Source organism: Onychomys torridus, chromosome 8, assembly GCF_903995425.1.
Source record: "Onychomys torridus chromosome 8, mOncTor1.1, whole genome shotgun sequence".
Taxonomy (NCBI): domain Eukaryota; kingdom Metazoa; phylum Chordata; class Mammalia; order Rodentia; family Cricetidae; genus Onychomys; species Onychomys torridus.
In genome coordinates, this window is record NC_050450.1 from 22,489,290 (window position 1) to 22,513,271 (window position 23,982).

The 23,982-nt window shown below is 46.4% G+C and overlaps 1 protein-coding gene across 1 annotated transcript in view; it reads right to left on the bottom strand.

Moving 5' to 3' along the window:
- Positions 1-20,155, bottom strand: part of LOC118588624 (gamma-aminobutyric acid type A receptor subunit pi) — a 44,210-nt gene extending 24,055 nt beyond the window's left edge. Inside the window, exons 1-3 of the mRNA XM_036195199.1 lie at positions 20,110-20,155; positions 19,065-19,174; positions 17,522-17,696 (exon numbers count right to left, since the gene is read on the bottom strand). Coding sequence (XP_036051092.1) covers positions 17,522-17,696; positions 19,065-19,174; positions 20,110-20,155 — 331 coding nt within the window. The remainder of the gene's footprint in view (positions 1-17,521; positions 17,697-19,064; positions 19,175-20,109) is intronic.
- Positions 20,156-23,982: the final 3,827 nt, after the last annotated feature.

Genomic DNA, 23,982 nt, shown 5'->3' on the forward strand with positions numbered 1-23,982 from the left:
CCCTAGAATAAAAGCATGGGAAGGCAAGTTGGGGGAGACCATGGAAGCCCCATGGTATGAAACAGAACTTAGGATGTCCTGTTAGAGGCTGTGAGAAGCTGTTGATGGCCTTTGAGGAAGGGAATGATGTGAGCCGATCTGTATTTTAGAAAGCAGGTTGTGGAACAGTGTGATGGAGGGGCACATGGAAGATGACGGCCTTAGTGAAGGTTTCTATTGCTGTGAAGAGACACCATGACCATGGCAACTCTTAATAAAGAAAACATTTAATTGAGTGGCTTACAGCTCTGAGGTTCATGGTGGGACATGGTGGCATGCAGGCAGACATGGTGCTGGAGCAGGAGCTGAGAGTCCTACATCTTGCGGGCAACAGGAAGTAAACTCAGTGTCACACTGAGGGAAGCTTGAGCAAAAGAGACCTCAAAGCCCACCCCACAGTGACACACTTCCTCTAACAAGGCCACACTTAGTCCAACAAAGCCACACCTCCTAAGAGTGCCACTCACTATAGGCTTATGGGGGCCAATTACATTCAAACTACCATGATGACCGAAGTGAGAACTCCACAAAAACCACAGGAAGGAGATGGGTGATAACTGTGGACATGCTGTGGCTTCGTTAAGGAGCTGACCTTGAAGGAGAAGTGAGATTGCCATACCCTGAGTAGGCTCTCATAGTGTGTTCTTTGCTCACAGACAAGCTGAGCCAGGAGTTGCTGATTCTCCTTGGGAACTTCAAGTTTTCCTTTCAAGCTGCTTCTGAAGCAGGCTGTCCCATCGCCAAGGCAGAGCACAGGAAGGGCTGTCTAGACTCTTCATTCTCTGAGAAGCCTCAAATGCCTCTTTTATTCCAGAACCTACTAGTTCAGATGATTCTTTCTTTTGCATTGCATAGCTGAGTGCTCCAGTAAGTTGGATGCATGCTTGTCCTCCCCAGTCTGGAAAGCTCCTTGAAGTTGGGGGCTGTGAGTTATTCACTCACCCTTCCCCTTTCCTTGCCTGCAAGTGCTTGGTAGAGACTAGGGAATAAATACATTGTGGAACTGGAGAGTTTTCTGCAAGCTCTTTTAGAAACTTCCATGACTGACAGATGGGGATGGAAGCCTAATAGCTGAGAAATCCAAGCAAATCGCTGTGTGGTGGTGGTCAACTTGGAGACTTATCTAGAAAGACAATGAATTTCCTGGAGAGCATGCTGGGAAGCCCACCCTAGAGGCTGTCATATTTTTATCCCATTTGTAAGAGCCAGGTGGCCTGTGTCCCTCCTCACCCCTTCCTCTTCTCTCCAGCTCTCATCTCCAGCCATTCTCCAGGGGAAATTTATGTCTGAATAGTAGAATAATTAGCTCCCGGTCCTGGCATGCATTAACCTTGAATTGATGGTGTCAACTAATGGGAGAGGAAGGGGAGTACTCAGGAGTCATGGCAACCTAACTGAATGCCTTTCTCCAGGGCCTTACTTGAGCTGAGAGAGTCCTTGAATATTCTTCCACTTCTAGGTGAGGAACATCATTATTGGTTTCTCATATTCCATGTCCAACATCAGTGGTCATCTTCATTTCAGTCACCTTCTTATCTTCAAATAAACAAAACAACCTATGTCTTCCTACAAAGATAGGCTGAATACCTCTGGTTACCTTGACAACAGGGAAATGCCAATCATAACCCTGGCAGGCTGCTTGGCTTATTTGAGTGTCTATTTTTCTTATCTGTAAAGTGGATATGATGGAGGTGCCTGTCTCATAGGCTGATTGTGGGGATCAGATGGAGGCTCACCCTATGTCAGCTGCTGGGATACTATTTTTTTCAGGTGAGCATCTTGACACCAGACCCTCACTAAAATAGAGTGGCACTCACAGGGAAGGATGCCACTGCACAATCCTTAGTTTGCTGACACTATGTCTATCTAGTCCTGTTGTGGTTTCTTATCACCTAAAAATATTGGTTCATTTGTTCCCCCCATAATATCAGACTTTCCCCACAATCATCATAGTCATGTGACCATGGGCTGATGTGACTTCTCGAATGTGGAATTTTTGCTATGGTCCATTACCAGCTACCTCCTCAGATGGCCTTTGTCTTGGCCACAAACTGTATCAGCTGGCACAGTTGGCCACATCTTAACATACTAGACTACAGTTGGTGGAGCCTTTCCATTTCTGTGGCCTCAATTCATACTTTCCACAATCCCAGAGAAGAGCTTGAATAAATACTATCCATCCATTTTATAGATGCGAATGCTTCTTTGCCCACCTGCTCATTTATGTTACAAATATTTCTGGTTACTGAAGCTCAGAAGCCTTAGGCATCATTGCTATAAGTGGTGGCTCTGAATCAAGGCTCAAGGCTCAAGGCTCACTCTGTGTTGGGGTCAGTGTGCCCTGTACCATACCACACACCCCTCTGGAGTCTGCCCAGTTACTTGACCTGATTCTAGGCACTGTGGTCCAAGTTCGGTGACTGCTTCTATGGGAGCAGCTCACTGAGCCCAGGTGTGCTGCTTGGGTTTGTCTGCTCCAGCCTGGTGAGCAGTCACTCATACTGCAAACCTAGTGCTCTCAGGGAACCCTGCCGCCGTTCCTTGTATCTGCTTTCTGGGTTATGTAGTTCTCTGACCACATTATATCACAGTGCTTCGTACCCGTACTGTCACCTCCCTCATGTAATCCTTTCCTGTAGAGGAAGCCACTGGGTGAGACAACCAAGGGGTCAGGAGCTCTTCATATTGTCCCTGAGTCCCCAGTGTCTAGTCCAATGTCCAGCTTGGGCTCAATGGATATTGACTGAATGGAAGCATTTTTAATTGCCCGTCGTCCTCCCTGAGTAATGTGGGCCTCTTCCGCCCTCGGGGTGTACTTGAGTCAGGAAGGGGCCTAGGAGAGGAAGTGTAGTTGGAGAGACTTATTAAAGGGGGAAGCTGAATGCCAGGCCTGGCACCCCTCTGCTGCTCAGGGTGCATTGCTTTAATACTGGAGGTTTCTCTGATAGGTGTTCAAGGGTTGTAAAAGCCTGTGCCTAAGCTACCTCTCCCCAACTCTGCCCATTCCCATTCCCCCACAGACCCGGGTCAGGAAATGAGAAAAACAAAAAGCAGCCAGGTGACTTGCTTAGAGGAAATGAAAAGGAATCCATGCTGATGATATTCCCAGTGCCAGGCTGACTTACTGTGAGGGGATAATATCCCCAGGTAAGGTGGGGCAGCTGGTCACAAAGTTCAACTCATTTATCTGGGTTCACACAGGTGACTAAGGTAAGTGGCTCTCATTGAGGTCCAGTCTACAGCTGAGAGGGTAGCATCCAGAGGTGAGTGTGGGTGCCCTAGTGTGTGAAATGTGGTCTCTGAAGGTGTAAAGACACTTGGGAATGTTGCAATTGACCCCAGACTCAGTCCAGCTCCATGCAGAAGGAGTTAATGTTAAAGAAGTAATTATTTGATGCTGCTCACTAGAGGAACATTAAGGGGACCTTTATTCAGAGGCCGTGGCCATGGGATTTTTGTAATGAAGGAGCTAGATTGGACTCAACTCCCAGCACTGTACAGGCGAATGGGTCGTCTATAGCCAAGGGGCAGAATGAAGGGTCGTGAATGTGAAATGACTAAGACATCAGGAGTAAGAAAGATTCTGGAAAAACTGACCAGACAGGATTTTAGCTGAAGACAAGCCAGGGTGAGCAGACATTACCTGTGGCATGGGGGATGGTGAGGAATCTGTGGTTATCTAAGGCGATCTGACTTCAAGGGCAGGAGTTTCCTGTAGAAACTGGGTTTTACAAGGAATTTCACAGAAGGGCCTCAGAGAAGGTTCAGGAGCCTGACTAAAGTTAGACAAGCAAAGAATCTGTGTCAGGAGATCAGGAAACAGATGGGTCAGGAGATGGGAAGGGTCAGAAGAAGGTGTGTGGACCCCAGGCAATGGTAGGTAAGTTCTCTCTGCTTTATGTCTGTAGACAGTTACTCCACCCGGGGTTGTGGGCAAGGGTGGTGGTGAGAATCACTCATCTTGAAGACATCACTCAGGATGATGACAGCAGATGGGAATCTGGGACAATCCATCTACAAGGTTCCTGAAACCAGAGCCCCAGGTCCGAGAGAAGAAGTCACTCTATTGGAGTGTGTGTGTGTGTGTGTGTGTGTGTGTGTGTGTGTGTGTGTGTGTAGGGGCTAGGTGTTGTGTGACTCTCAGGAGCATAAATGGAGCCCTGTTCAATGTGTTGCTCTAGGCTATTGGGCCTAGTGTCCCTAACCTGTCATTCAGAGTAAGCCTTCTCCCACCTCTGGGGCTCCTGTGCTGTATGTATAATCATCTGGGCCACATTCCCCACCCCACCGGGACTTCTATTTGCCCACTTGGGTTTCAGCTCTGGTTTTAGGGAAAGTGAGTCATCTGGGAACTGGCAGGGGGCCAGGAAGCTGGGCTGGTCCCCTGAGCAGAGTGGCAGTTCCCTCCCTCCCACTTCCTGACTATGCTCTACAGCCAGGGAACTTCCAACCTGAGGCCCAAGCTGACCTCACTCCCTTCCCAGCCTTCACTAGTAGACTCTAGCATTGTGAGCTTAACAGACAGCCTGCAGCCAGGTCTTAGGGTGAAAGTCTGGGATGCCCCCTGAAGCAGGTGTCTACCTGAGACTTGCTCCCATGGAGAGAATGTTACCATTGTTTATACTTAGCCCGCCACAGTGACTGCCTTGTCCCATCTGACAGTGTGTGAGGGACTCTTCCCAGGTTGTGAATTGTCTTAATCACCAAGTGCTCTTTGAGTGAAATGTGGTTTCTTCACTAGGCCAACATGTACTAGCATCTACTCTGGGCCCCTGTTCCCAGTGCTGTCAGTGCTGGGAACCCAAAGATGTACATATCATGTGAAGAAGAACCTCTCTTGAAGGGTTCTCCAATAAGAGAAAAACTGTAGACCAGCAGCTTGTGATTGAGGGGAGGAAGTGCTCCGGTTTTTTGTGACTATAATAAAACACCAGAGGCTCGGTACTCAGGAAGTTCATCAGTTCAGTTCCCAAGCTGGGAGGCTGCAGTACCAGAAGCATGGCCCTGGATTTGTAGGGCTGTCTGTCTGTCTGGGTCACCTCATGGTGGTGACAGCTCACTGGCAGGAACAGTGGCAGAAGGGGAGGATACCAGGCAGGACAGAAGACCAGACTGGGGGAGAGGCCCATCTTCTGATGTTCCTCTGGACCCTGCTCTTAAAAGGTCACATCACCCCTGGACAACGTCACAATAGGAAATGAGCTCCCAGCACATGATCCCACGGGGACACACTAAAACCACATAACCACATCTAAACCAGAGCATGAGAGCATGCTATTGTAGAATAAGGAGGAGTTGCTGAGGGGAAGGAGAGAGGGGTGAGTGTGTGTGTGTGTGTGTGTGTGTGTGTGTGTGTGTGTGTGTTCCCTGGGGACTCTGGGAAGGCTCAGGAAAGCTGAAACTGAACTTGTTCTTGAAGGGTGAGTGACAGCCTTCTGGACTGAGGAGATGACCTATACAGGAGGCCAGAGGCTGAGGGCAAGAGTGCGTCCCAGGAAGACCCGGATGTGAGCGTAAAGGGGACAAGATAAGGACATGGGCAGGGTGTGCTTCTGGAAGGCCCAGTAGCATACACTTTATCCAGTAGAGCAACAGGAGCCAGCAGAGGCCTTAGCTTGACAAGCTCTTGTTCAGAGGTGTCGTGGAGCTGCAGTAAGATTTATATGTAACTCACCTTGAGGGATGAGTTTCTATTTTTCTCTCACTCCCACGGAGGCTGCCAGACTTAGCAAATACAAGTACAGAACATCCGGGTGAGCCTGAACTTCAGATTAACGATCAGCATTTTGAGCCATATTCTGAACATTACATCCTTTAACATTTGTCCAAAATTTAAATTCAATTGCATTTCCTGTGTTTTCCATGACCATTCGGCTCCTAGTGCAAGCCCGAGGGAAAATGGCCCCACATCTGTTTTCTCTGACCAGAGAGCAATTACTTACACTTGTTTGTGCTGCTCTCTCGGCTTGAGTTGGTTAAAACAATGGATCAAAATATACGTGTGTCTGGGGAGTTTTGATGTCTGCCTTTCTCGAAGAACGTGAGAAATTGGATCCAAATATCGGTATTTCTTGATGATTAACCATGAGCGATGTTTGCCTCGGTGTGTGCACATTCTCCTTTTGAACAGATACGTCAGATTCCCGAGAACACAGGCCGTCTACTTGCCTGTGCCTGGCCTTTACCATCAACACCTCCACTTTCCAAGCATGCTCTTTTGGTGTTTGTAACCATTATGGTTAATGTGTAATTAAACTGGAAAATACCTGCTGGAGGCCAGGACCCGGCTCTGCTCTATAAACAGCAATTTACTGATTGAGCCAGTAAATGAACCATTCCTGCCAGAGAGAGGGGCCACTCCTCACCCCTATAATTTAGAAAAAAGGTAACCCCTAAAGAGTTACAGAGTAGTATTTAAACAAGGCAAGGAAAGAAATCAACACAATCTAAGAGGCGGCCTGTCTTTGGAAAGCCCCAGAATGAATAGAGACAACCCAGGAGTTAGATGGGGAGGCCTGTAATGAAAAGTTAAAGAAGGCTCTAGAATCCTGTCAGTCCTGAGGGCCAGCTGTTTTCCAGAGGGAACAGTCACTCTGAAGCTTTGAAAAGAAAAACAAAAACTTAAGAGAACTTGGGAGTGTTTATAAGGGCCTTCCAGGGGAGACGAGGCTGGCATTGGTCAGATGTGTTTTCAGGTGAGAGAAGGCTAGGTCTCTGAAGGGTTCTAAGAGCCCTGAGGAGCAAGGACGCAGCCCTCTCCTCCAGACACACATCCCCCTTGTGTTTGGCTTCAGCCCATGGAGCAATACAGAGCTACCAGCAGAGACCAGGTATAACACAGCTTTCCTTCCTGTGTTCCTCCTCCAACCCCTGGAGCTGCCCTCCTTCCCTCCTTCCCCTCCTCCTCCTTCTCTTTGTCCTTGTTCTTATTCTTGTAACTTTATTCTGTTTCTCAGAATAAATTTGTCAAGGAGAGTTAAGCCTTGTTCCCACAAAGGCCTCTGGTGAGTTTGGTGGCGTGAGTCAGTTCTCTCAAAGCTCCTCAGAGAACTGGCCAAACCAGGCTGCTGACTTGGAATGCTGAGATCTAAGCCCAGAATGTGACCACTGTGTCTCTGAGATCTTGGGCCAAATATGGGCACACTTCTATGTATCCTGTCTGTATTTTTCAGAGCCGTGTGTGTGTGTGTGTGTGTGTGTGTGTGTGTGTGTGTGTGTGTGGTGTAGAGACCAGAGGACAACAGGTGCCCTGACCCATCATTGTCCACCTCTACAGGATTCCTCTGAGACAGTCAGCCAGCCCCAGTGACACCACTGTCCCTGACCCCCACAGCACTGGGGTTGCAGGTGAACAGGGCTACAATCAGGGTTTTATTTTCTATGTGAGTGTTGAGGATTTACACTTAGAATCCAAGCTTGCACAGCAAACATTGTTACCACTGAGCTATTTGTCTAGTCCTCCTCCGTAGTGTATGAGTTCTTATAGACCGCCAGGAAGCTCTTGAACGGAAGTGTGTATAGACAGAAGCATTCTTGTAGACGAGGCGACCAACAGCAGATAGCATCCAGATAAATACTGTTCATTGAGAAAAGGCTTGTCTCTTTCAGGAGAAATAAGGTGAGGAGAAACCAATGCAATACTCAGTGAACTGGTCCTGTGGCTGAAAGATGAGGATCTCTTCCCTGAGGATTTGCCTCTTCAGTTGCCTGCTGTGTGCTCCTTTTTTTTTCCATGTGGAACATGCACCTTAAAGCTTTTGCACTCTGCAGTTACCAACTGACCGACCTTCTGCACTCCACGAGGAGAGCCGGGGCTGTCTGCAGCCAGCAGCGCTGTGGAGCAGGGACCCTTTTGTAAGCATCCTACCTAGGGTTGTGAGCATGCAGACAGGCAAGGGTGGCTGCCACTTCAAATACTGTCACAGCTCCCATCTGAAGATTGAGTTTGCCATGGGGATGCCGAAACAAAAGGAATGTCTAGGCTATTAGTTTGAGTTTTTATTATTTTTCCTAACTAAATTGCTCAGGACTGTTGATTTAAAGAAGGGAGCTATTAATTTGATCGTTCATCTATTCATTAAGGACATACTAACTGAGAACCTGCTAAATGCCCAATACCTGACTCCCCTTTAGCCCAACAGGAATCAATGCCTAGCTTGGCTAGTTTAGCAGTGACTAGAAATGTATGGTTTGATACCCAGAACAAATAACTTGTTGGATATGGTTCAGTAGCAATCCACCACTAGGTCTTGAAGAAGGCGGTAGAGCTGGTGTAAGACAAAAGTTGGGAGGACAGGAGGCAGAGATGCCCAGACCCAGACAAGGATGCCAGATCTCCCCCACACACCATGTAAACACAAGGCTCAACAGCAGAGTGTTTGAGTCATATTATCCACTACTCTGAGCCAGTAAAAATAAGTGATTAAAATATTTTCAGGAGCTACCAAAACCATAAGAATGGGAGGGGTAGGGTTGGATAAGACAGCAAGGATGTAATTCCAGGTTCTCAACTGGCTGATCACAGTTCAGTGCCAGCCTGGGTAACTCAGTGAGTGTCATCTCAATATAAAACGTTAAAGAGGACTGGGGATATTGCTGGCCTAACATGTGCAAAGCCTTAGGTTCAATGCCTGGTCCAACAACAATAAAAAATGTCCAAGTCTCTCTTTCCATTCACTCATTGCTGATTCATTCATCTAGCACATATTTTTAGTGCTTGTTTTTAATACTTTATTTTAAAAATTTTGTGCAATGTATTTTGATCATAGTCTTTCTCCCATCTCTTCCCTGGCTCTCCCCCTCCACCCTCTATTCCTTAATGGCCCAACTTTGGTCCTTTTCTTTCTTAAAAAACAAAATGGAACAAAAACAACAATGAAAAGAACATGCACACACACACACACACACACACACACACACACACACACACACACCCTGCCAAGAAACCAAAACACAGAATCCACTTTGTGTTGGTCAATTACTCATGCTCATGAGGCCTGCCCTGGAGTGTGGTTGATATATTCAGTGTTTCTCCACAGAAGAAAATGGATTTCCTCTCTCCCAGCAGCTATCAATTACAAATAGCTTCTTGGTTAGGGATGGGACATTGTGCCCACCTCTCCCTCTTAGTACGGGGACCCTGTTTGGCTTGAATGTTTTCAGATCTGAGACATGCTGTCATAGTTTCTGTGAGTTCGTATGTGCATCTGCTCTGTTGTGTTGGGGGAACGCTGTTTCTTTGGAGTCCTCTATCACCTCTCACTCTTACTTTCTTCCTGCCTCCTCCCCCACATATATCCTGGAGCCTAGAGAGGATGCTGTGATGAAGACATCCCATTTAGGAATGAGTGCTCCCAAATCTTTCACTCTCTGCGCATTGTCCAATGTAGATCTCTCTGTTAGTTACCGTCTACTGCAAGACGAGAGGAGAGCTGGGTAATACACTGATCTCAGGGTGTAGTCATACACTGCTATGTTCATTTAGCAGAAAATAACACTAGGTTTTCCACTCCAGCCCATGCTCTGTCTAGTCTCAGGTTCTTGGCTTCATTAATGGTGTCAGATATATGTTACATCTCATGGACCTTAAATAATTGGTTATTTCCATAATGATTATGCTACTATTGCATCAGTGGGTATATTTTTCAAGCGGGTTGCTATTGTAGCTCTCAGGGTTTGTAGCTAGGTGAGACTGATGATTTCTTTCTTCCTCTACTCTCATATGTGGTATACCTTCTAACATCATGAATGTTAGTCAATGGGGTAAAGCTTCTAATTGAGCACCAGATTGATTTCCTCATGTTTGATGATGTAAGTATGGGGTGTCTTCAGCAATAGGATCTTACCATTGGGTTGTGTGGGGTAACCAGTAGCGCTGGCAATAGTTTCTTTCTTTTCTTTCTTTTTTTTTTTTTTTAATACAAAAGTAAATAAGGAATGCTGCCTCATGGAGCATAGAGCCAGGTAAGGGGGAAAGACAAGTAAACAGTAATGGCTACAAATATTAAGTCTTTCTGTGTAATTCTTTATTTGTGACCGCCAACAAACCTCTATATCTATACAGGGTCAGGTGTCATTTATACATCTTGTGGATTCCCTTGCAGGAGAGAAGCCTTGAGTTGGAGAAACAATTTCATAGAGAACAGTGAGGCTGCCTACCTTTTCCTCTGGAGGGAGACAATTGTGTGTGTGCGCGTGAGCACACAAGGTCGTGTGTGTCCCATCCTGAGGTTATCTGCTCCACATTCTTGAAAAGATCATTTATAAGTAATAATAATAATAATAATAATAATAATAATAATAATAATAATAATGGCAGTGCCTCTGCTCCCCAATGCATAGAAAAAATGCCCCCCAACAGTTAGCAGCTTATCTTTTGAGATGACAATGTTTTTTGGAAACAGTGAGAAGATACTAGAAGAAGCCCTCTGGCGGCATCATCATCATTATCAAGACACAGGCTCTCTAGATAGCCTTGGGACTGGTGATCCTCCTGTCTTGGGCTCCTGAATGCTGAGGGTCCCAGACGAGTGCCACTGAGCCTGTTTCAAGGCATTCTTTTATCTGTGTTATGAAGGATACAATCTGGGGGACAGTTGCCCTGAGCAGACTGGTGACATAGGTAAGGATGAGAAATGTAGAGGAGGAAAGGACAGCCTGGATTCCTCCAGTAGGATGAACACTGTGTCTCAGAGCAGGCATGTTAGCAGGAAAGTCACCCTGGGATGACACAGTGGCAGGGACAGGGTGGGAAGACCTGCTGCCTTCAATTCAGTGTGATCGTCTGGGGGAAGGGAGGAAATGGAAATCCGTGGAGGATCTTTTTGAACAAGCCTCTGATCAGCGCTTCTATAACCCTTACTTCACTTAATAGACTAACTCTTTTCATTTCAATTGTATCAAAACATGCAGGATACAAAATTGACCATGGAAACCACCTTACATTTTTGTGCCTTTTAAAGTGACGTTATGTTCCTGTACTGGGTTCTGCCACTATCACCACTATCTACTTCTAGAACTTTCTCATCATCCCAAACCTGCACCCATTAGCAACTGTTCTCCAGCTTTCTCCACCCTGCACTTGACAACCACTGAAATCTGCTTCCTGCCTCTGTGGATGTGTGCGTTATAGATTCAAATCATAATCCTTTGATTTAAGTACCTCCCATCTTCCCATTTTACAGACAAGGAAGCTGAAACTCAGACAACTCCATATTTTTAAGGTCTCAGAGCAGAAGAAAGTGGTGAGTGTAATGAATTCTGTACTGGGCAGGAAGAGAAGGAGGAAGGTTTCTCATTCATAGGGCCCTCAGGGAGCACACCCCCTGTTGATATGTTCAAAAGATAGGGCAAGACTGAGGAGGGGAAGTAATAATCCTGGTCCTCCATTTTGAACCAAAGAGAAGGGGAGGCCATCTTGGCAATGTGGCAGGCCCCAGCAATGGGGGGCTACCTTTGCTGTAGTGGTGTCTGGGTTAGTCTGAGACCAGGGAAGCCTCAGCCGTCTGGCCCAGGGAGGCCTCTAGAGCAGCAGCCTTGACCTACCCCCTCATTGCAGCTCCAACAGCTTTGCTTTGTGAGGGAGCCCCACAAGCAGGCTGCCCAGGCCGCTTCTCTCCAAGAAACAGACTTGTCTCTATCTACTAGTCAGTGGCTGACTCCTCCAGGTTGCCTGGGGCCTGAGTGACTGAGGGAGAATTCATGAATGGCCTGGGGTCAGAGGTATCTGGCCCCACAAAGCTGTAAGAACCTTTTGTTAACTTCCTGGGAATGGTTGAGAAGCCAGGCTGAGTGCTGTGCGCCCACTGTGGCTTGGGGCCTTTGGGTCTTGGCCTCCTCTTAGAGCCCTCTGTAAGCTAAGAAGGATGCTTCCGGGGCCTTCGTCGAGGCCACAGAGACTTGCAGCACCTCTCGTCTTTCTTGTGGGTTTGTGGTGGGTGTTTGGGTGTGTTCTTTATTGTTTCTAAAACTTAGAGGCTTGTGGTTTCTTTCTCAGAATGCTGGCCTCTCATTTCCCAGGATTGCCACCCAGCCTGTTTCCCAGGGAAGAAGGAGGGGTCGGGAAAGTGGGGTTCAGAGCGACTCAACTTAGCCTCTGTGGAGGGGACCCTCCTCTCCTGGGCATCGCTCTCACTCAGGGTATGGTACCCCTTGGCCCTGAGGGCCCTCAGAAGGGCTATGGTTGCAGCAAGTGGCCCAGATGGGCTGTGCTGAAGCAACTGTTGACAGGGTTCTGCTAACCCCTGAGGGCCTCTGGAACTTGATCATGACAGCATCTGTCTGTGTCTGTTTCCACCAGATGGATGAGCTGGGAGGTGAGGCATGTGGCTACCTCCTGGCAATGTCTGCCTGTGAATGTGACCCTGCAGATGTCTGTCTACCTTCCCCACACTTCATCTCTCTAGAAGGAATTTCCAGCAGTAACCTGACCTCATGGGTGAGCCTGCTCCTTCTTGGGGTCAGGACTGTGACCTTCCAGTTCCTGGTTGGGGTGAGTGGGAATGAAGCATGGAGGGTGGGCATAGGAGATGTCTGACTGCTGACAAAGAAGGGTCTTGGAGAGCAGGGATGGGAGCAATCCATCTTGCCACAAAGGGCTATGTGAACTTAGGCAAACAAATCCTTTTGCTTGGAGGCATCTCCATCTTGTTCGTGCGGGGGGAATATTACTAGCTTTCTTGGCCCGTTGTGTTGAGGCTTAACTGTTGAGGCACTCACAAAGGAGCCCAGATAAAACACAACCAATGTGAATACTTACCTTAATCTTTGACGCTTCTGCTATAATCAACCTTTTCTGAAAAGATGGACAGATGTGGAGCCAAAGTGTGGTGTAGAGACACCCATAACCCTAGCACGCAGTGGGGCTGGATTCCATGTTTGAGGCCAGCTAGGGCTATATGGCAAAAATCCTATCCCAAACAATCAAGTCACCAAGCAGAACAGACAGCTTTATGCAGAGCTCAGTGTTCTGGAGCCCTTTCCTGGGGCAATCTTCTGCAGTATCTTCCTGTTCTTGTGTCTGACTCATAGGGTACCCCAAGCTTCATGCTCGGGACCCTTAGTTGTCTCCCCAATAAACAGGCTCCTCAGTCTTTAGGGCTGTCTTACTAAAGGCTGCAAGCTGCATTTTGCTCCTGCAGCTGGGAAAGCCAGCCCCCACCCTCACCGGGAGCTCCTTAGATGCCCCACCTGCTCTGGGTTCTAGTGTTGGCTTCACTTCCTGCCACCCCATGGTATTGTAATCCAGGGCAGGTGTCTCCTCCACTCTGGCCTTTGTTTTTCCGCACCTGAGTGAAGGACACTGCCGTCTTACCTAGCCAAGCAGGGCCACAGGGGAAGATGGTGAATGGACACCCATGAGGAGAACTCAGGAAGAGCACACATGAGAGATGCTCCCGAGGGAGGGCAAGGGCTCCATTGCTCTGAGTGGGTTTGTCTAGAGGCCATTTGGACTCAAGCAAGGTGTGGGCCGAGGGGAGATAGCATGTTCACCTTGGAGATATGGGAAATGGATGATGGGGAGACGTAGGAAGAGAATGAACACTTCTTGATGCCACTGGGTGCTGGCCTCCCTCCTAGGTGCTTGCCCCTTGTTTATTCTTTATCCTGCTGGGAAGTGTGGGCCAGGCACCTGCTTCCACATCATGTTGGAGGAAACAAGTTGGGAGAGGAACTTAACTTATCCAGCTCTCAGCCAGCATGAATGAGTCAGGAGATGGGTTGATTATAACGGAGGCCTTGCTTTTCCTCTCTCCATGATCCTGGCTGAATGATGGAAGCCCACCTTTGGGGTCCATCTCTAGGGAGAGGACAGTAATGTCAAGTAGCATCCAGCAACTTCTAGCTGTCATCTGGGGACCCCAGTGTAGAACCTCTTACAGGACCTGGGGCTCTAGCTCATGGGAAATTGAAGGTCTTCTTGGTAGTTTGCAAGACCTATGTCCTGTTCCCTGTGTGCATGCACCGAAGGTTGGGAGAAACCTGGCAAATTCTAGTTATCAACCCTGGGGAATAAGTGCCAAGTTATATATGAGTATCAACAGGTCCACTTCACAGTATTGCCAAAGTCAGCATGCTCTTCAATGTAGCTGGGACCTCAGAGACACTAGGTAAGAGGCGGTCATTCAACAAAACACTCTCGAGTGCCTGCTGTGTGAAGAGGCTGTGAACATCGATGTGTTTGTGCTGGGAGATGACTGAGATGGGCCTAGCTCTCAAGGGGCTCTTGCCATGGAGAGCAGTGGAACAGGTGCTCAGAGAGAGAAAGTTCAGCACACAAGGATGCCACGGAAGGAGAAGTTAGGTTGTGAGCATTTCTCATGATTGGCAACAATTGTGAGGGTCCTGAAGTCTGATCTGAGGTTTGTCAACAAGAACGGGCTGAGATCTATTCTAAAGAAACGTAATGGTGCCAGGCATGAATGCTGGCCAGGGGAGCTGCCTCTGGTTTGGTTCAGCTGTGTGTAGAATCTAAGGAAAGATGTGTGTGGTGGATGCAGGTAGGCGGGAAGGAGGACCAGGTTCCGTTGTGAAGATCCCAGAGTCTTACACAGAGCACACGGCTTTCCCCCTGTACACTGTGCTGAAAGAGCCCCAGTGCTTAGTTACATCTTAGGCAGTGTCTTACTTGTGTGTTTTGTGGAGCTGGTGTCAACAGATTCTTACACACTCTGCGCACTCCACAGTACTTGATAAAGACTATAAAAGTCCGCCAGTGCCTTGCACATTCACTACCTCATGCATTTAATGACCATTTTAAAGTGTGCTCCCTTACCTCACATCAAAATCATTGTAAAACAGTGCCCCGTGGGTACCGGGGGTAGCCACCGCCTCAGGAGGCCACACACAGTGGTCAACTGATATCATCCAGGTTCATGAGAGGACAACCTATGAGGCTCATGTGACTTCTAAGTGGCCTTCAGCCACGGTTCTCAGACAGAATCTTCACTGTTAGCGCTGGCACCTGCATTATAATATTTCTCTGTCGCTCTGTCCCTGAGTGCTGGCTGTGGGTCAGGGACTTCTCTTTCCTGGCACACTGCCACTAGTGCCCTTGTTAGCTCAGCCTTACAGATGGGGAAACTGAGACCCAGGAAGATAGTAAGTGGCTGGGTTTAGATCTGGGCTGCCTGCTCAAAGGTCTGTTGTCCTGCGGCATGCTTTTAGGTCTGTCTTTCACCTGATGTGGAGCAGCGAAGGCATGGAGCCCAGGGAGGTGGCAGGTGGGTCACTCATCTCAGCCACTCTCAAGGGTGCCTAGGGTAGGGTGTTGTGCAGGGTGCCAGGGGGTGTGTGTATCAAATGAGCCCTTTGGAGGCTCTGGGCTCACCATGCAAGGTTCCTGTCACGAAGACCCACATTTCAAGTAAATCAGTCTTCTCACCTTGAATGTACCTGCTTAATGCCACTCTCCATCCCAAGCATCGCCTTTCATTTCCGAAGGCATCAGGATGCTCTACTGGGGGCTTTGGTGACACCAAATCCACCTAGAGTTTAGGGTGGAGCTCAAGATTTTGGGGTATAGGTAGAAGCCAGCCTTGGTTCTAGGATGGCTTCAGGAACAATAGCCAGACGCAGCCACTCCCAGCCTCCTCTTCAGGGAAGAATCTTATGGTTGCTACCTTAGACAGATGGGGAAACTGAGGCTGAAAGAGATAAAGAGCAAAGCATGGTAAAATGAATAAAAAGTTTTCTTACAAAAAAGAGAGAAGTGTGCAGATTAGAAATATGAGCCCCATCTGAGTAACTGCAGAAGCCAGGCTTTTCCTCACACCATTCTCCCTCTGTGAGCTGAATTCTCTACCATTATTCCTGTTTTACAGGTGACAGGCTCAGGTGAGTACAGTCACTTCCGGGGGGGACACACAGCAAGTACATGTAGGTACTGGGGTTGGCATCCAGGCCTCTCTCACTCCAAAGGCTTAGGGACAACCTTCCATCCTGATTCACCTCTGAGGAGGACAAGGTCCTAGGGTGAGGGAAGCCTGTGGTCATTCAGCCCTGTGATTCCAGTGCGCCTTGCAGCTTGTGAGTCAGGGAGGGAGAAATGAGGAGGGTGTGGTCTACTTTTCTTGTCTCCATCTTCCATGCCCTGGGCATAAAAACCCACTCTACAGTGCCAGGGTGAATGCCAAAACAAACATAGGAGACTGGGTTAAGTTCTTGTGTGACCCTCTTGACCTTGAGAAAATTCCTTATTTATAAAGTGGGATGGCAAGCCCTGCTAGTCTCTGGGGACGCTTAGGAGAGGAGGCAGTGTGACCAGCCCAGAACTGTCTGACTCCACTAGTGTGTGTGGGGGTGATACAAGTAGCCTTCCTTCCTTCCTTCCTTCCTTCCTTCCTTCCTTCCTTCCTTCCTTCCTTCCTTCCTTCCTTTCTTTCTTTCTATTAGTCTATCTATCTATCTATCTATCTATCTATCTATCTATCTATCATCTATCTATCTGCTGGTGTCTTCTCTGTGGCTCCTCTCCACCCCCTGTCCAGACCAGCAGTCAGCACCTCTGTGGCTAGTCTGGCCCGCTGGACCACATTTCTCTCAGGTCCCTAGCTCAACAGCCAGCCCTCCCTCTCTGGAGACCTCTGACTTCTTCACTCACCCAAAGTCTCGTCTCCTAAGGGGACATTCCAAAGCTGACTTCTGTGATAAAACCCAAAAGCAAGTCCTGGAATATTTGCTAGACATGTGTGTATTTAATCTTTGCAGCAGCCCTGTGAATTTGATCCTCTATTTACTTTTGATGGAAGCCAGGCCCAGGCAGGTGCCTGTCTGAGGACACGCAGCTGGGACGGGAAAACGGCCATTCTTCTCTCCAACCCTGCCCTGCAGACACCTTCTGATGGTCTCTGTCTGTGGTCTCCATTTGTGGCTGGGAGTCTGTCCAGACAGGGACTGTGGGCCTGGAGTTGCTGTCTATCTCCAAGCTTCCTAGGACTTTTCAATTCTCAGAAGGAATGGAGCAGTTTTGCTGGCTGCATGCCTCAGCTTCAGGCCATCCTTGAGGGGACAAGAGCCCACATGCACGAATCCAGGTTCCCCTGACCTTGAGCTACCTCAAGCACAGGAGGAATTGAAGGGGAGGCTCAGGGCCCGGGGTTAGGGGAAGGAGGCCTTGGTCTGCATTCTGGGTGCCACCTGTGCAAGGCAGCCTCCTGAGCAGGAGGGATCTCAGGTATGGCTTTGGGCCCAGCACCACCCATGATGAGCATTTGGTCCTGGATAGGTATTTTTCACCCGCTGGAGCCTCCCCTTCTTGGTCTCTAAAATAAGATCACATCTTCGCCTCACTGTGGTGTTGAAGGGACAAGTGAATCACCACCACGTGCTAGTGCTCTTAACCAGAAGTCCTGGACAGGACAGATTTTGGAATTTGTAGGCCAAGTGCAACAATGGTATGTTTCCTTTGTTCACAAGTTTCTCTAAGTGTTAACGGGTCGTGAACAAGCTTTAACTCAAACTTTGGGCCTGTGGCAGTCAGTACTGGACTCTGTGGACGCAAAGTCCGCGCTGGCACCTGGGTTGGGAGCTGAGTGTGGCTCTGGATCTACTTTTGGCCGCTTGGCCACCCGATGGGAGCCAAGGGTGGTTGAGGCGCTTTCGGCGGGGCGCTTCCTCCATCTAGCGGTGCCAGGGGGAACAGCACCCGCCTCTCGCGCCTTAGGTGGACAAGCAGGGGCTGAGAGTCATCCCTGCCTCCCCTTCTCACCCCCAGCAAGTCACCACACCCTTTGTAATGTCCTCTAGGGTCTCTCCAGGTCCCTCCCCATCATCACCTCTTTGGCCCAGTCTCTTCCTAATTTTTAATTAAAAAGTATTCAAGTACACAAGTGAAAAATTAGAATATAAAAACATTTCACATTTTTAAACAAATAACACACATCTTCAATAGAGATCAACGTTCCTTTACCTGAAAAACCTTCTGAACAAGTATTTCAGATTTTTTACTTTTTTTTGGTCAGATTTTAGAAACGTAGTTCAGTCTGCAGATGCTACAACATTAACCAGCAAGTCTGTGGTAGCATCATAATCAAACAAATAAATGCCACAAAATAAATGAATATTCACACTACACGGGATAAACAAATTACATTTATGCTCATAGGAAATTTGGAAGCAAATTAATTTTTCCATCAAGCTTATGAAAACCTTGCTTTCAGAATTTCTTGGGTTTTAAAGTTGCAATAACAAATGAAGGAATGCAGACTTTTATCAACTTGTGTGCCAAGGCACGAACAATTGCTTAAACAAAGCACCCATTTTTACAAGTACAAAAATCATGCAATCTTTCAAAACACATTATGAATTCACAAGTGTTTTCTCTCCATTGTTATGAAGTGTACCCCCTAAACACATGTGCAGAGAGCACACACTGTGATCTGTGGCCATCAGCTGCTGATGGAGGGGCACTATTGATGTGCAGGAAAATTAAAAACGGAGAGAGGAACATCTGTGATGGCAACACACGGAGGCAGGGTTTGTTTTTCAAGAAGCATAATTTCACTTGGGAGTATTTTTTCCTGCATATACAGCTAGGCAACTTTCACTAAAAGGTGATTTATTTATTTATTTTTATTTTTTTTTTTAATCTCAGTATAACCCAGTGGTTCTCAGCCTTCCTAACACTGTGACCCTTTAATACAGTTCCTCATGTTGTGGTGACCCCAACCATAAAATTATTTTTGTTGCTGCTTCATAACTGTAATTTTGCTACTGTTATGAATTGCAATGAAAATATCTGATATGCAGGACATCTGATATGTGGCCCCCAAAGGAGCTGGACCCAATACTATGTCCAGGCTTCTTTAGAAGGTATTTTTTTCTTTGTAATGTTTTACCAGGTTTGAAGATAAACAGGTTCTGGCGATATTCCTAAGTAGTTACAGTACTAAAACAAATATTTCAGACAACCCCTTGACTTTCATAAAATCCTGTATGCTCAGAAGACAAAATTATTCAAAATAAAGACCCTGTGCTTGTAAATCACTTGTATCTTTCTGTCTGTGGAGATCTCTTCTGCTGAGCGCAGAGATGCTTTCATCGAAGAAGAGTGACTCCTGCATGGGCAGCTCTGACTTCCGTGGGTCCGAGGACAGGCCACTCCGGTCAAGAGTCCTCACGTGGCTGGTGGGATCTCCTTAGGAAAAACACAGAAAGAAATGGAGGAGAGGGCCACCTGCTGTACTGAGGTTGGTGTCAGTAGACATGGTGAGGATCAGAATGTGACCTTGGACATTGAACTCATGACACCATGGAAGAGCACCCCATGGAAGGAAGCCCTGGCACTGTCTGGTTTTTATCTCTTTCATGGAGGAACTTAATCATTAAATCAGTTTAAGTTTTCTTCTATCATTTATGCTAATGTCTCCCATGCATGACCCAGGATGCCTGAGTTCTGCTGAGGTGGGGAGCAGCCCTACTCTGCACAGGGCGTTTTAAGGAGATACTGTGTTTCTTTCTGGGGTTCTTTTTCCTCTTTGCCTGCACTGGCAGCTTTGCCAACGTCTTTGATGTCACCGAGGGGTGCTTCCACCTTGGGGAGTAGACCAATAATCTACTGCTGGCAGTCTAACAACTTTCTCAGGTGATCAGACGGCACCTGGACAGCACGGTCCTCCCTGCACAGTGAACAGAGTGACCTTTACCCTCTCTGGGTGGGTCGTGTAGGGACTGCTGTTGTGCACCTCTGGCTTTTGCTGCTTAGGCAGGTGAGTGGCATATTATTCCACAGATTCCAAGAGGTTTTTCTGGGGTTTCTACAGGGCACTCTTCCATAGCGCCATGATTTCAGGAACAAAGCCAGAAGCTGATCCTCACTGGGTCTAGAGATACCCCAGCATAGCAGATGGCCCTTTGTCCCATTTCCTGCCATTTTGAAAATCTTAAATAGATGTGGCCCATCATTTGCTCTTTGCATCTCTCCAAGTCAAACTGGATCTCTTGGTGAAACCCTTGCCATTTAGTGTTCCGTTGCTGTGGTGCTGGGATGGAAGTGCTTTTCATTTCTGCCAAGTATTGCATGTGGGAAGACCCAATTGGCAATGCTACTCTCTGTCCTTTGAAAGACCCTACTGTGGTCTCCTTGTAGCCCAGACACATAGTGTATGCTGCGGTCCATGTTCTGCTCAGTTGAGTATTTTGCAAGCTGCATTTTTATTGTCTTGTACAATATTTACTACATGATTGAATGAATGTCTGGATGCAAATGAACCTTCACAGACAGTCTCACTTCTTAAATAAATAATAAACCATGTAGTGTTCATAGCCTCCATACTTAACTACACTGAACGGTTGATTTTCAAGGACCCATAGGAAGGCATGTCTTGGAAAGCTCTTAAGAACCAGGAATTATAAGAGTATTTTTGTATATTATGTCGTGTGTGTGTGTGTGTGTGTATGTGTGTGTGTGTGTGTGTATGTGTGTGTGTGTGTGTATGTGTGTGTATGTGTGTGTGTATGTGTGTGTGTGTATGTGTGTGTGTGTATGTGTGTGTGTGTGTATATGTGTGTATGTGTGTGTGTATGTGTGTGTATGTGTGTGTGTATGTGTGTGTGTGTGTGTGTGTGTGTGTGTGTGTGTGTGTGTGTGTGTGTGTGTGTGTAAGCTGAAGGTCAATGTCAGTTGTCTTCCTCTGACTTACTTATCATTATCATTATTGTAGGTGGAGTTTTTCTGTGTCCCAGCAGTTGCTCCCAAATAACCAGGCAGAGACAATATTAATTATAAATGCTTGGCCAATAGCTTAAGTTCGTTCTTAGCTAGCTCTTATAACTTAAATTAACCCATTTCTATTAGTCTGTGTGCTACTCCTCTGACTCTGCCCTCCTTCTATCCAGCATTCTCTCTGCCTCAAAAATCCTGCCTAGCCATTGACCAATTATAGTAATACATATTCACAGTGAACAAAAAGCTTATTCCACAGCACATCATCATCATCATCACCATCATCATCGTCATCATCATTATCCAGACAGGGTCTCTCTCTGAGTGTAGGGCTCACTGATTGGCTAGACTAGCTGTCTTTGCCTTCCCAGCTCTGAGGTTACTGGCACATGCTGCCACTCCTGTTCTTTTTTCATGGATCCAAACGTGGATTCCACTCTGTGCAGTAAGCACTTTACCCATGGCCCATTTCCCAGTTCCAAGAAAATGTGTTTTCTCCAGTTTCAGTCTCCTTATGAGATGGTGGGGAATGAAGACCTTTTTATCAGGTGGTAACAAAAAATAGTTTTTTTCAGAAGCATTATTGATTTTGAAAGGCATCTATTTTGTTTATCAATAATCCATTTTTACCACTGAGTACTATTCCATTGCATTGAATATGCCACGGGTTTGTTTATGTATCACCTGGTGTTAGGCATTTGAGGTATTTTTAGCTATCTTACTGTTTAAAAAAAAGCTATCGTGAATGTTTGTGAATACACACACTTCCATTTTTCTCAAGTTAAAATGTAGGAATGAAATGGCTGATAATTGGGTAGGTGCACATTAAGCTTTTAAAGAAACAAACTGGTAATCTAGAGAGTTTTAACAATCACCTTGGAAACACATCTCTGGACATGCCTCTGAGGGTGTTTGCAGAAAAGACTATTTGAAGAGAGAAAGCCCACCTTGAATGCAGGTGGCACCATTTTCTAAAAAGGCTGAACTACACAGTCCCAGCAGCAGAGAGTAAGCTGGAGCTCATCCACGCCCTTGGCATCACTGCGTATGGTCAGTCTTAACCACGGCTGGTTTGGCTAGGGTCTGGTGGTGGTCACTGTAACTTGTTTTTCCTAATGCCGAGTAATCTGGAACAGTCTTCACACACAACCGCTGTCCTGTTTCGATGAAGTGTCCTTTCAACTCTTTGGTTCTTTTCAAAGGAGTTTTTCTCTTACTGAGCTGTGAGGCTTCTTTCTGAATTCTGGATATGAGCTCTACATAAAATACATGCTGCGCAGAATTTTCCTCAATATTTACCTTGTCCTTTCATTCTCTTCCCAGAGTCATTCAAACAGCAGATGTTCTGAGGAACTAAAAAGTTCCCAAAGTGAAGAAATTAGGGGAGATAGAGATGCTAATTACCCCAATTTAATCAGGATACATTGTATGCACGCATTGAAATATTACCCTGTACTCCATAAATATATGCAAGTGTGACATGTCAATTAAAAAGAAAAATTAAAATAAAAAAACAAAAAACCAAAGAGCAAGTATTTTCATTCTGATAAAGTTCACGTCATCATCTCACCCTTTTGTGGATTGTGCTGCATAGGAAATGTTTGTGTAATGAAAGATCATAGAGAATTTCTCCTATATTTTCAAATGTATGTATACATTTGTGCACACACACACACACACACGTTAAACACACACACGCATACACTTTGGGTTTTAAGCTTAAATTTCTCATTCCTTTGAGCTAATTTCTGTATATGGTAAGCTATATGGCGCTGCTATTTGAATGAGAATTGTCCCCTGTAGGCTCAGGGATTTGAACTCTTGGTGCCCTGTTGGCACCCTTTGGAGGGGTTATGGGAAGTGCAGTCTTGCTGGAGGAAATGCTTCACTGGTGACAGGTTTTCAGAGTTTATAGTCTTGCTCCCTTCCAGATCATACTCTCTGCTTCCTGCTGACAGTTGAAGGTGTGAACTCTCAGCCCCCTGCTTTGGCTTCAGGCCGCCATGGCCATGTCTTGCATGCCATATGGACTCACCCTCTGGAACTGTCAGACAAACTAGATGTTATCTTCCATCAGTGGCCTTGGCTGTGGTGTTTAGTGACAGAGAAGTAGCTCATAGATATGGCATCTTTTCTTTACATATAGACTTCCAGTTTCCTTAGTGCTGCTTCTGCTCCAGCTACTCTTCTCCGTGTCTCCATTCCTGCAGCTTAATAACAACGCTTGGAATTAAGGGATACTAGTCATTTCCTTTTGATTTTGTTCAGAAATAGTCTGGGCTAGCATAGGTAACTCCTTTAGCTTCTATTGAAAGTATGGAACAATTTTTTATCAATTCTGAAAGTCAAACACCCTCTGAGATTTCAGCTGGATTTATTCTATAGATAGATTTGGGGCGACACCCCCAATACTGAGTCCTTCAACCCTTGAACACTATTCTCTCCATTTCATTGTTTTAAACTCCGGTGGAGCAGAGTTTTAAAGTGTTTGAGTGTGTTCAGATTTTTCTACATTTGTCAGAATTTCCTGTTTGTGATGGTATTAGGATTGGTATTGCTTTTCTAATTTTAATTTCTGATTGTTTGTTTCTAGCACAAAGATACAACAATTAAGTTTTTGCATACAGATCTTGAATTCCATTATCTTACCAAACACAATTCTTAGCTGCAGGATTTATTTTTATTTTATTTTATTTTATTTTTTTTGTAGATTCCATTGGGCTTTCTGAGAGGATCTTCATGTCGCCTGAGTGAATGAACTTGCACTTTACCTCTTTTCCGTCTTTACCTGGGTGCCTTTGTTTTCTTGCCTCAGTACACAGGCCAGAGTTTCCAGTGCAGTGGTAAGAGAAGTGTTGAGAGTAGTTCTTGTAGAATTCCTCAGTCTAGGACAACGCTTCTCAACCTTCCCAATGCTGTGCCACCCTTTAAGACAGTCCCTCGTGTTGTAGTGACCCTAACCATAAAATTAATTTGTTGCTACTTCATAACTGTGATTTTGCTGCTGTTATGAATCATAATGTACATATCTGATAGGTGACTCCTGTGAAAGGATCCTTTGACTCCAAAGGGGTCATGACCCACAAGTTGAGAACCACTGTTCTAGGAGGAAAGAATCCAGCCTTTAACTTGTAAGCATGACGTTGACTCTAGATTGTTTTTGATAGGTTCATTTTATTATATTATGGGAAATCCCTTATAGATCTAAATTGTGGTTAGCTCTGATCACTGAAGAATAATTTTCAAGTGTATCTTCTGTATCTATTGGAGTGATTGTATTA